This window comes from Thermobia domestica, chromosome 13, assembly GCF_964235325.1.
Source record: "Thermobia domestica chromosome 13, izTheDome1.hap1.1, whole genome shotgun sequence".
NCBI lineage: Eukaryota > Metazoa > Arthropoda > Insecta > Zygentoma > Lepismatidae > Thermobia > Thermobia domestica.
This window is the reverse complement of record NC_137466.1, coordinates 32,974,625-32,987,588: the sequence shown is the minus strand read 5'-3', so window position 1 is coordinate 32,987,588 and position 12,964 is coordinate 32,974,625. Positions and strand designations below refer to the sequence as shown.

The window sequence follows — 12,964 nt, the reverse complement described above, 5'->3', positions numbered from 1 at the left end:
GAAATATTTTACTGAATAAAAATACAGACATACATAATAAGGTCAGTGTTGTTATTTTTTTTTCTTTCTTCAGTTGAACAGGTTTTCAAACACCGATACTTGTTTATCAGTACCACGTATCTATCGGAATCAACATCGATAAACTCACTGAATTTCAGAAATTCCTATAAAATTCATCTCTGCAGCAAGAAATCTGAAAAATATAAATCTAAATAATAATGTCGCTGTGGACCAACACGCAAAAATCTTCGAAAAAGTCCAAAGTTAAGAAATAAGTATTTTTTCTTTTTTTCTTTCCTGAGGGAATTGTATTAGTAGCTTGTTGAAATCGTTACCTTATTCCTCTATGTGAAGTGAAGATGAGATAAAATAAGAGTACGAAAATTGCAGTTCCACTGAAATAGTATTTCTCTCAGCTTTGCTTGACGTCTTAGCATAGTTAGATTTTTTTTAATAATGTGCCTTTTTTCATTAAAAAAATATTTATGCCTGTTGTTTAAATTAAATTTTTTCTTTGATTGCGTGCCAGATGGGTAAAGCTGATATTTGTTTAGTCAAGAAAGCCCCTTAGCTTCCTAGATTTTCCTAGAAAGGCATAAGTCTGTATAAAGTTATTTTTAAAGGTGACGGCGTTAAATTTGATCAAGTTCATGTTCGAAGATTAGATGGTCCAATGTGCTCACTCCTTTGTCGCGTCAACAGTGATAAGTTTAATTTTTTGCAGTTTGATAAAGTTTTGCTAGAGTTAATACCGTATTACATAGTAATCTATAAAAAAGAATTATTTTGGATCTTGACCATCTTTTAATTGTTTCTCATGGTTTATTTTTCTATCTTATTAAATTTCATAAATGTTTTCCTGCTTTAGTTCTGTTTTGTTACTTCCACTTAAAATATTTTGTTGATAGTTTTCTGTTATTATGTATTTGTAGTTATGATGCGGTTTTTTTAATAGTATAAGATATCCCTCTTCACATGCTGCTTTCGTGGTTATGTGGAAAAGTAAATTATTTTTGAAGTTTACCTGGCCTTTAATCCAATGGTTCCCAACATTTTTCCACTGATGGCACACTTTACTTAACGCCCGCGACACACTTGTTTTATTAATAATAATATACGAAGTGCATGTCAGAGAAAAGGTTTGATGTTTTTATGCTGGGTTCGGAATTGATTAAGGTGAACATGCGCAAGAGTGTGTCCTAGTATTCTGTGCTTGCAACAAAGATAGAATCGTCCAAATGAAGTTGCGTTGAGTTGAGTTGAGTTTTGAGTTTAACGTCCCGTTCAGCAGCGAGGCTATATGAGACGTGGACCTACTGATTAACGTGGAATCCGAACCACATGAGCTCCCGCCGGGAATCGAACCCCACGCCAAAGGCGCGTACGCTAACCGCTTAGCCACGAGGGAGCTCCCAAATGAAGTTGCGTACATGCGAGTAGTAGTAAGGTAAAATGACTGCCGAAGTACAAAAACCCGCCAAACGTGTAGTGAGATCTGCTATACGATTTCTCAATGCCAAAAACAGAATGCAGCTGACTAACCATTGGGAATTATGTGCCATTTACTGATCGACAGTAATGAGTAAAGGGAATGTCAGGCAGTGGTGCAGAATGTTTCGGGAAGAGTTTTCAAATGTTCATGACGATGAGCGTAGTGTTCAGGTGGACGATCTGGTAGAACACGTTAACAAGAAAGTGCGATCCAGTCGCCGGTTCATAATAAGTGAGCTCGCCAAAGAGTTTCCAGAAATTTCTGCGTAAAGGGTGCATCGAATTTTGACTTGACAAGCTGGGTTATCACAAACTGTGTGGGAGGTGGGTGCCACGCTTACAAAGAGCTAAGAATGACAGCTGCACGTGATTTTTTGGTTTGCCTGGGAGGAGGATGAGAATGACCTCTTTTCTCACATAGTGACGCAGGATAAAACCTGGATATCTATGTCACTGGGGAGCCGAAGTCAGTCAATATAATGGGTCACTCTGGTTTTTGTAAAGCGAAAAAATTCAAACACCATCAGTTCACAAAATCATGGCAACCGTGTTTTGGGACCAAACGGATGTGATTCTTGTGGAATTCTTGAAACTAGAACGAACAATTACAGCAGGTGTGTATTGCCAAGCACTGAATAATTTGCGACGTACAGGGTGGCGCACGAAATGATACACCATTTTCTTTTTAAATAAAAACTTTATTCACAATCAGAACAGAAAGAAACGCACGTCACAAGAAAGAACGTACTGTGGAGAAATGTTCTAATTCAAAACATGTTCAATGTGGCGCCATTGCTGATCTGAACTGCATTTAATCGAACACTGAGGTTATTCACTACTCGACGACACATGTTTTCATCAATTTCACTGCAAGCCTGAACAAGAAGTCGTCTGAGCTCTACCAAATTGTTGGGATGTTTCGGAAAAATCTTTTCCTTCAAATACACCCACAGAAAGTAATCACATGGGTTAAGATCAGGACTATGAGCTGGCCAAGATTGTCCAGCATGAAACCGGTCTGGAAACCGATCAGAAATAACGCGCATGTGAAAAATTTCATGTAAGAAATCCAAGACAACATTCGCAGTGTGCGGTTTGGCTCCATCTTGCATGAACCACTGCGTGTTGATGGGCAAAGCAGTAGCAACTGCGGGACAAAGTTATTCCGGAACATAGTCAAGTACCGCTCACTGTTCACTGTTTCTTCGAAAAATAATGGCCCAATCAGTCCATGGCTGGAAATTGCAACCCACACTGTAATCCTGGGAGCATGATGTTGATTTTCATGAATCAATCGTGGATTTTCATTGGCCCCAAAACGCACATTTTGTTTGTTGACCACTCCGTCCAAATGGAAATGTGCCTCGTCAGTAAACCAAACGTTGTGAATGATTCGTTGCTTACCCTCTGCCCATTGCGCGGACACTAATCTCTGCTGCTTGTGATCATTTGTGAGTCGTTGCACAACGGTCATCTTGTCATTTTTTTTTTAAGCCAATATCTCGGGAACGGTAAGAATGACGCGAAAAATCCAATTACTTTCTCAGATAATTTTTGATGCTCTATCGAATGGACGGCTCAAAATTAAAAAATTCGCAAATAACAGACACACACAGACAGACAGAAAATTCAGTAACGAACTTTTTAAGTTCGTTGAAAAATATAAACTACCAGTCTCCACTTCAATTTTTGAAGGAAGAAAGATTTGCAAATAGACAAGCATCACTTCTTATTTAAAAAACGTGACATAAAAACAGCGTGTATATGTACCGACGCCGTAAGTGTATTGTTGACATTAGCGAATATACACTGAACAGTAAAACGTTATGGACCATCCTTAGTATCAAAGCTCTAAATAAAAAAAAATACCAGAAAATCATTTCAATATCAACTTCATATTGGCGAGAACAGTGATTCTCAACCGGTGTGTTGCGATACATTCGAGTGTCGTGCAGTCCCATAGTATGTGTCGCGAAATTCAAAAAATTAAAAATTAAGAAGCATTTAACAATTAGTTAAAATTAATTTTAATAAAACTGTACCAGTCAACGCCTCCAGCGGCAGAAATAATGCTCAGCACTACAGAGAATCACTAATTTATAGAAACTTATTTTTACATTACTATAATTTACGAGGTGTATGTGAAAAAAAAAAAGCCGATATTAAAAAAAAGAAAAACTAAATTGATAAAGGAAATTTATTGTGATTGATATACAAGTGCATACCTTGACTATCTTTCAACGTAGTCACCACGAGTTGAGTTGAGTTGATTTTGAATTTAACGTCTCTTTCAGCTGCAAGGCTGTATGTGACGGGACCTACTGATTAATATGGAATCCGAGCCACATGAGTTCGTGCCGGGAATCGAACCCGGGTCTCCCATGCCAAAGGCGTAGTCAGCATGAATCTCCAGACATTTCTGAAAGCGTGGCACAAGCTTCCGTATTCCCTCTATGTAAAAATCTACCGTCTGAGAGTGTAACCAGTCCAGAACTGGAGGATAAAAATGGAGGTCACTCTTCAGAATTCGTTGAACCGAACGTCTTGATATGCCAAGTTGCACTGCTACCTTTCTTGTCGACTTCCCGGGACTCCTCTACATTGCAACTCTAACAGCTTCAATATTCTGAGGCGAACACACAGGCTTCTGTCGAGGACGCTTCGGCTCCAATCTGTTCCTTCCCTCTGAAAGTTTTCATACAGTCTGTGGATGCTTTTGTTGGAGGGAGCCCATCGGGTATTAAACCTTTCTCGAAACCGTCGTCGAGCAACAATAACACTTTGTGATTCATGGAACAAAAGCACGATTGTTGAGCGCTGCTCTGTGGTCAGTCTGCTCTTGTCAGCCATCTTGAAAACTAGTCCTCTAGCGACGACATGATGAGTTAGGTGTCAATTTCTTCTTTAACTGTTTCTCCAAACTGTACTGCTACTGCTGTAAAAGTGTACATTGTGATTTCATGTTCCCCTGAAACGATTAAAGAAAAAAAAAAAGATGCATGATTTCGTGCGCCACCCTGTACTATCCAAAATCGAGGAGAGAAATGCTAGGTTTTGCAAATTTTCTGATCCACGGTAACGCCCGCCCCCTCACAGCTACTCGCACTGTTGAGACAATTCAGAGATTTCGATGAGAACTATCAGTCATCTCCCATACAGCCCCGACCTTGCCCCCAGTGATTTCATTTTCTTCATCTGAAAAAGTTGCTTGCATCGAAGCCTTTCAACGACAGTGAAATACGCAAGATATCAGTTCTGGACTGGTTACACTCTCAGACGGTAGATTTTTACATAGAGGGAATACGGAAGCTTGTGCCACGCTTTCAGAAATGTCTGGAGATTCATGCTGACTACGCCTTTGGCATGGGAGACCCGGGTTCGATTCCCGGCACGAACTCATGTGGCTCGGATTCCATATTAATCAGTAGGTCCCGTCACATACAGCCTTGCAGCTGAAAGAGACGTTAAATTCAAAATCAACTCAACTCAACTCGTGGTGACTACGTTGAAAGATGGTCAAGGTATGTACTTGTATATCAATCACAATAAATTTCCTTTATCAATTTAGTTTTTCTTTTTTTTAATATCGGCTTTTTTTTTTCACATACACCTCGTAAATTATAGTAATGTAAAAATAAGTTTCTATAAATTAGTGATTCTCTGTAGTGCTGAGCATTATTTCTGCCGCTGGAGGCGTTGACTGGTACAGTTTTATTAAAATTAATTTTAACTAATTGTTAAATGCTTCTTAATTTTTAATTTTTTGAATTTCGCGACACATACTATGGGACTGCACGACACTCGAATGTATCGCAACACACCGGTTGAGAATCACTGTTCTCGCCAATATGAAGTTGATATTGAAATGATTTTCTGGTATTTTTTTTTATTTAGAGCTTTGATACTAAGGATGGTCCATAACGTTTTACTGTTCAGTGTATATTCGCTAATGTCAACAATACACTTACGGCGTCGGTACATATACACGCTGTTTTTATGTCACGTTTTTTAAATAAGAAGTGATGCTTGTCTATTTGCAAATCTTTCTTCCTTCAAAAATTGAAGTGGAGACTGGTAGTTTATATTTTTCAACGAACTTAAAAAGTTCGTTACTGAATTTTCTGTCTGTCTGTGTGTGTCTGTTATTTGCGAATTTTTTAATTTTGAGCCGTCCATTCGATAGAGCATCAAAAATTATCTGAGAAAGTAATTGGATTTTTCGCGTCATTCTTACCGTTCCCGAGATATTGGCTTAAAAAAATTCTCGGGAGATTTAAGGGGCCATATCTCGGGAACCGTAAGTCATAGAAAGATGATATTGGTGTTGATCAATACCTAAGAGGATGGTGAACATTTTGGTACCAAATAGTAACTGGTGGCCACTGGTCGACTGGCGACCGTTTCTCAGATATTGGCGAAAAACGCTCGGATTTCGGGAGATTTAAGGAGCCATATCTCGGGAACCATAATGCGAATTTGTCCATTTTGAACATATCTCTCCGTAAAACAACATTTCGTAGAACGTTTTAACAGGTTTCCTCCGTCTCCGTCGTATAAACTAAACACTTCATCATCACCCCCAGTTACACGGTTCCAGAAGTCTTGTGGCTTGTTTATGTGCGTCCTTGCGAACTCTTAAGCGAGCATGTATATGTGCATCTGTTAGTTTGACCAGCAAAGCAGAACAAATAATATGAGTATAGTTACTTGTCTCTACGCTGCATTCCAGACCTGTTTTCAGGTTGCAGCAGCGAACGGGTTTGCTGCGTTAGCTTCAATAATCGAAAAATTTTAGTCTTCTGTTGTCACTTGCGGTCTATTGAGTTTCGCTTCAGTTTGTAATCTCTGTTCTCCTTCAGCTTCGAATCGTTGAATTCAATATCTTATTGTTTTAATATCCAGGCTCATGGCTGAAGCGACTTGCTTTTTCGGCATTCCAACTTCCCATATACAATTATTCTTCCTGTTATAAGAGACAAATAGCCTACCAATATATATATATATATAAAAGTAATTTGTCGTAGACAACAAACAGTTCTTTTTAAATTCGTTCTGGCAATGCTCTTAGAGCATTCTAAACTGGTTCATTTTGGAAGGATCCGTAAAAATGAACATGCAATCCACAGGGACTTTTTGAATAGAAAAATTTCAAATAGAGTTATAAATTTTATTCCTTAGAACATCATTGTCAATTTTGAAGTAGTGTGGTATCACTGAGTTAATTATGATAGTGTTAGTAGAGTAATTGCATGAAAAACAAGGATGAAATGGAACTTTGTGTGTGCATATGTTTATCCTTACTGTATACTTCAGAATATTCTCATAATCCATTGTGACACTTGCTGTTATATTGGGGCCGAGATGACTCAGTGGTAGTGTTCACTTGGGGTGCATGGGATCCTTGGTTCGATCCCAGCTTGCACCAAATGAGCTTTGTGGTGGACAAACGCTATGTGCATAGGTTTTCTCGGGGTTCTCCCGTTTCCTCCCACTTTCGTCATTCCACCATTTCATTCATTTTTCATCACTGTCTCCTTTAGCCTAGCTGGCATGACCGGCACCGGCCTGAAACTTAAAGATTTTGTTTCATTTGCTTTTATATTGAGTCTTATTTCCATTTATTATAGCCATTACTTTATAAAGATTTCTTAAATTACCGAGTTATTTACAGTAGTGAACATAATAAAAAATTAGCAGCTAATATTTGTATGATAAAAAGAATATGTATTACATTAGTTTCTTCGATTAAGGCATTTTTGGGACAAAAGCTAAGATAGAATACTTTTAAGAAGTCTATATTATAATTGTGATAACCTATTATAAAAGTATGTAAAATTTTCTGTATTAAAGATCTTACTGTAAAGGATTTTTGCGTTAACATAGTGAATCATAATTTTCAGAAAAATTTTTTGGGCTTCCTCCCCATTTTTTACACTAAGAATAGAGAGAGAATTCAGTTATATACTTCAGTTTCTGGATTATTGAGATGATTTTTCCAATTGAGAGAAGAATCTAGATTTACACCCAAATATTTTAATCATTTACTATTGCAGATTTTGTAAATAAGTTTAAATTATTCATTTTCCTTAAAAATGAAAATAGTTTTGCCCCAGTTTAAATCAAAATCATTCTTTACAGACCAATGTGTGATAGCATAAGTGTTTTTCTCATTTGACTCTACCTTGTATTAGATCTTGTGTTTGTTCCAATATTATTATGGCATCTGCTAAACTAAATATCAATATTTTTTCGTTTTAATTCTTTGATAAGATCCAAAATATATATGTTAAAGAAAATAGGGAAGCTTCTTCCTTGCAATAGATTCAATAAAGTGGTTCTTGGAGTATTTAAAATATTTTAAATTTTTATAGGAACTTCCCTGTTAATCCATACATCGTGTCTGATTATGATTAGTTTTGATGATGAATATGCGCTTTTGAAGTAGGATATGTGAATGTACTGAATCATATGCTTTCTTTATATCTATGCTAATAGCTAGGAAGTATTTTCGTGATACATATGCATGAAAAATGTTTGAAATAACTATATCAAGTTTTGTTTTCTTATACAGAACTGATTTCTGTTTCTTCTTGTGAACTTCATCATCCTATTTCCATATTCTCCACCCTTTTGCATCACAGCTCTTTAGTTTCTACTGCCTCTGTTCTTCTCTCGTTTTCTTTCTTCTTTTTCGCTTTCTCATCTTGCCTATCTGCTTAAATCTTTGCATATGCTCTTTCGTAGCAACATTCAAGCACAACATTCAATGTGGCCAACGGTGGTCAAGTGACTGGACTCTTGTCACCAATTCTTCCCCTTTTTTTTCTTCTTCTACATTCCAGTGCCGAGTCATTCAGTATCGAAGGTTGCCATATTTAGTTCCCTCAGTGTTTATATTCCTAGCTATTATGTAAGTATTTCTTTTAATATATATAATTTATTGACATTTATTTTAGGTGGCATTGCAGTGGCATTAAGCGTTATCTGCCTGCCTTTCGTATCCCCGGCTTTCCGAAGAATATGCCTTCCTTATGTGCCAGCCACAGATGCACAAGTAAAAAATGTGTTGAAGGCCTTGAAGAAGAGATCTGGTCGTCTCATTGATATCGGAAGTGGAGACGGACGAATAGTAAGTCTAATCTTTATGTGTAGTTTTTATTCACTGTGCTGACATACAATTCTAATACATGTGATAGAAGAGGTCATAGTCCGTAAACTTCACGTGCACCTTCATATACGAATAGGGTATTATAGTGACATCGTAACTCTCTCTGCGTCTTTAGCAACTTCAGCTGCATTTTACTTTATGCTTCATGCCCGTGTTGTTGCTGCGTCGGCTGGAAAATCGTTGATTTTTGGAGATTTTGCACATCATATCTTGGGTAGAATTCTATCGATAGCACAAGGATCAAGCAGAATAGATATCATATTTGATGTGTATAAAAAAGACAGCAGGCTTTCCAACGCTCCTATATTTCCTGTTTTTCCTATATATTTGCATCTCTTCCTATAAACTCTTATATTTTAACGAAACCTCCTATATTTTTGTGGTATTGCTACTTCCACTTGTGAAAATAACATAAGGAAATAAGGTGTGGGTGGTTGGAATACCTTTTGTCTCCACAGTAGGGTGGTTAAATGTATAGCACAAGATAAAGCATGTCATGAAAATAATCGTTACAGAAGGATTAAACAATTTCTAAAAGACAAATTGTTTGAAGCCAAACTACATTTCATCATTTGTACGTTTTTTTTTTTTTTTTTAATTTCAGTGTTTCTTTTAATGCAAAGACCCGCTAATTCATGTAGTCTACTCAGAGTTATCAGAGCTAGTCTGGATGTTACTATTGTGGTTTGTGAAGCCAGATTTGTTGAGGGAGAAGGAGAGTACTGAATTATCTGTATTTGATTTCAAGAACTGCGAATACCATCTGCGGCAACCTAAAGTTGGAGTGAAAGCGCAAACTGTAATAGCTAACTGCTCAGAGTTACAAAAGCAGGAATTCAGGGAGGATGTGAAGTGATTCTACATTTCTGTGGTTCCAAAACTGCTTAAGAAATTATTAATATCGAAACCATTGTTAGAGTGCCTGCAGTGTCTACATCCACTATTCAGAAAGGAGATAACTTGTTTATACCTTGCACGGAATTTCGGAAAAGAAATGAAGCATGTATTTGCAGATTGTAAGAACATCGATGTCTTCATGGACGTAGGAAACTCTATTCTGTGGAGCCATTTATCGAAGATTCTTGGTTTACCAAGAAAACTGAGTATGGTGATGTCAGATACTTGCCCGTGGATCAATATGTGATATGAAGCGATTCTACATTTGTGTGCCCGTGGCAAGAGTATGTTATATAAGAAATTCATGTGGAACAATTAAATATCTAATGATGACTAAAGTGGTCAAAGTTTGCCTGTCAGTATTTCATAGTAGTGCTGATGTGGAACGTGGTTTCTCAGAGAACAAACACATTTTAGGAAGTGATCGATCCCATCTTGCACACGAGAGTATAGAGGCTCTGAGGACTGTGAAGGACAGCATTGGAATGTATGGAGAAAATGTTGAAAACCTACCTGTTACAAAGCAATTAATAGATGCTATGCAGAACGCCTGAAGAAAGTATAAAGATTACTTAGAAGAGTTCAGAACCAAAGAGGTCGCAGTGGCAAAAATTTCCAGAGAAGAAATGCGAAGCAAGAAGCTATACCAAAGGAAGTTTCAAAGAGTGAATCGTCTCTGAATAAATTAAATGAAATAGACGAAACGGACAGAAGGAGATGGAAATAGCTACTAGACTGAGGAAAGATCCAAACGTGCTCAGTTGGGGAGAGATCAGGTGACCTTGCTGACCAGGGAAGAACTTTAGTTCGGACTCGGACAAGATTTTTTTATTTTTATTTCTACCTATTGGATAATTGAAATGTTTCTTTTTCACAGCTTCACGTAACCTTTTTTCGTCGTGATTTCCTATATATATATATTTTTTTTTTCAATTAGCATTGGAAAGCCTGAAGACAGTGTAAAATCGCACGAACGCCTCAGAAGATGTGAGAGTCAACCCATTGAAATTACCATCAGTGCCTCAAAAACCCCAATGCCAAAATATTATTTGATGAAACAGAGGTATGAATTGCGAGGGATGGATGTATATTAGGGTGGAACGAAAATGGCCTTTTTTATATTTTTATTTTTTCAAGTTTTGTAATAGTGCGGAAAAGTTGCCTTTTAGGTTCAAATAGAAGAAGAAAAAATTTAGTTGTTATACTGCAACATCTTGAGGTGCCGCAAAGAGCTTAAAGTTTGTAAAAAGAAATTAAAAATTGAAAAATCATAAACTTTGGTAAATTATTTTTTATGGTTTTCTCGTACATATAATGCTAAAAAAAGATAGTTGTAAATTCATATATAGGTATTAGAATTGGAAAAAAAATATTAATTACAAAATATAATTTAAAAACATTATTGTGAAAAGGTTTGTATTTTTGCTGATTTTGAAATTTCTGGGAACTATTTTTAGTGTAACAAGTAGTAGTAAATGAGGTTGAAATAAAAGCTCGTGGAATCAATTACATATACTTTTTATTAGAATACACGTAAAAAATATCATAATACACTTTTAAAGACAATGAAAGTTCATTTTTTATCGTTTAAGATACACACAATGATTACAAATGTTACAGATGCAAAATGTTTGTTTCTACTTCATTGACACATTAAACTTTCTAAAAAAATCAAATTTTGTCATGTTCTCACGTGAGTCAATTTTTGGTCTTATATATCCTTCGCTTGCGAATGAACCAGACATTTTGAGCCGGTTCGGTCACCAGTTTCACAACTCTTTTCACTGCTTTTGTGTAATAAGGAAGCTTTGGAAAGTCGATAAGCAGGTCCACTTGACTATTTGGTTGAGCTTCAGATGTCTTCCGTATAAAGTCTTTGAGAGAAGTACGGGGAACATGTTTTACCAAAGGGGGGCTCAGTTACGTCATTTCCAGTCCATGATATCATGTCGATAAAACCTTTGCGTCAAAGTTTATCTGTGGAACTTTAAACTTCCTGAATCCACCTCTATTTTCTGTTCTTGCTTTTAAAACACGTCGTAAACCGAGTTCTCTTACATTTTTGCACTCATCACATAGCATGGACAAAAGGAGATTTTCTGCAGCAGCAAAGTACCCACTTCTTTGAATAACTGGATCTAGAACGTTCTTGAAATCATCAGAGAGAGAGCGTGAATTTGAGGTAAGCTTAAATAGATATTTGGAACTATAAGTACATGAAGGTTTCAACTTAATGTTAAACCACATAGGTTCATACACTTTTACAATGTACTCAGCTAGAGTCTTAAGGTTTTCAGTTACCACATACAATCTAAGTATACGGTTTGCTAATGTAAGCCACCTGGGGTGAACATGTTTTCCAGTGTTTCTTAAAGATAAATCTAGCGAACAATTTCCACTTGATATAGCGATACACATATCCAACAAATACTTTCGGTCCGTACTGGACATCATTTATGTTCTCCAAAAGAGGAAGGTTATTTTCAATTGGCAAGAAAGTAACCACAGCAAGATTAGTACAGTTTTGCAGCTGCTGACCTGTTTCGCCTTTAAATTCATTGGTCCCTTCGTTTTGCCATCTAAATGATAGAAAAGATGTCGCAAAGGTAGCTCATTTCCGTGGAACAAACAAACTAACCATTATAAAGGTGTTTCTATTTTATTTTCCATCGAAGAAATCACATCATTATTATGTTCAGTATTGACAACGGTTCCATCACACCCAATAGCCATGAAGTTCAAAAGTTGTTCGTTGTGTTCTCTATCTTCAAGAAACTCCAGTATACTGTCGGCTATGTCGTTTCCAGTGCCAGATTTAGGTGTTACGTGACCCAAAATCTTTGAGTTTGGTTCCTCTGTTAGTGAAACGTGCTCTTCTGAAATAACGTTTTTTTATAACTTAGTTCCTTTCTTTTCTTGAACAATTGATTTGTCTTTTCTTCCATCAAAAAACAATCCTCATTTTCAATTATCTGATAAAGACTATCATTAATGACAGTTCTTTGATTTTTTTTTTTTTTTTTTTATCTTGCTCGTCTAATTTTCATCATGTCTATTACTTTGGTTTTGTCTTCCCCTCTGATTGGACCCAAGTCCTGTAAAGCAGCACTAGTTATAGCTGCAGCAGCTCTATCTGATATTCCGGTACGGTCACAAATGGAAGCTACAGGTGGCAATTTCATACGCATTTAAGTGCTTATCTTCTTATCTTTTTTTCAGTTTAAAAGGGCCTGGTAGCTGCTCTTCAAAAGTCAGGTCTATTTGGTCTTCAGTGCTGTCAATGTCGTCAGTAACCGTTTCTGTTATACTACTACTTTGTGTCCGTTCTTGATGAAACTTAACTGTTTTCTGTATTTCTTTACTTTTTCTTGCTTCTTCTTCAAAGCGCTTGTGATATAGCTCTATGAA

General features: G+C 36.7%; 1 protein-coding gene across 1 annotated transcript in view; it reads left to right on the top strand.

Moving 5' to 3' along the window:
* Positions 1-12,964, top strand: part of LOC145668084 (ATP synthase subunit C lysine N-methyltransferase) — a 173,047-nt gene that overhangs the window by 18,175 nt on the left and 141,908 nt on the right. Inside the window, exon 3 of the mRNA XM_081735597.1 lies at positions 8,448-8,620. Within this exon, the coding sequence (XP_081591723.1) occupies positions 8,448-8,620 (173 nt within the window). The remainder of the gene's footprint in view (positions 1-8,447; positions 8,621-12,964) is intronic.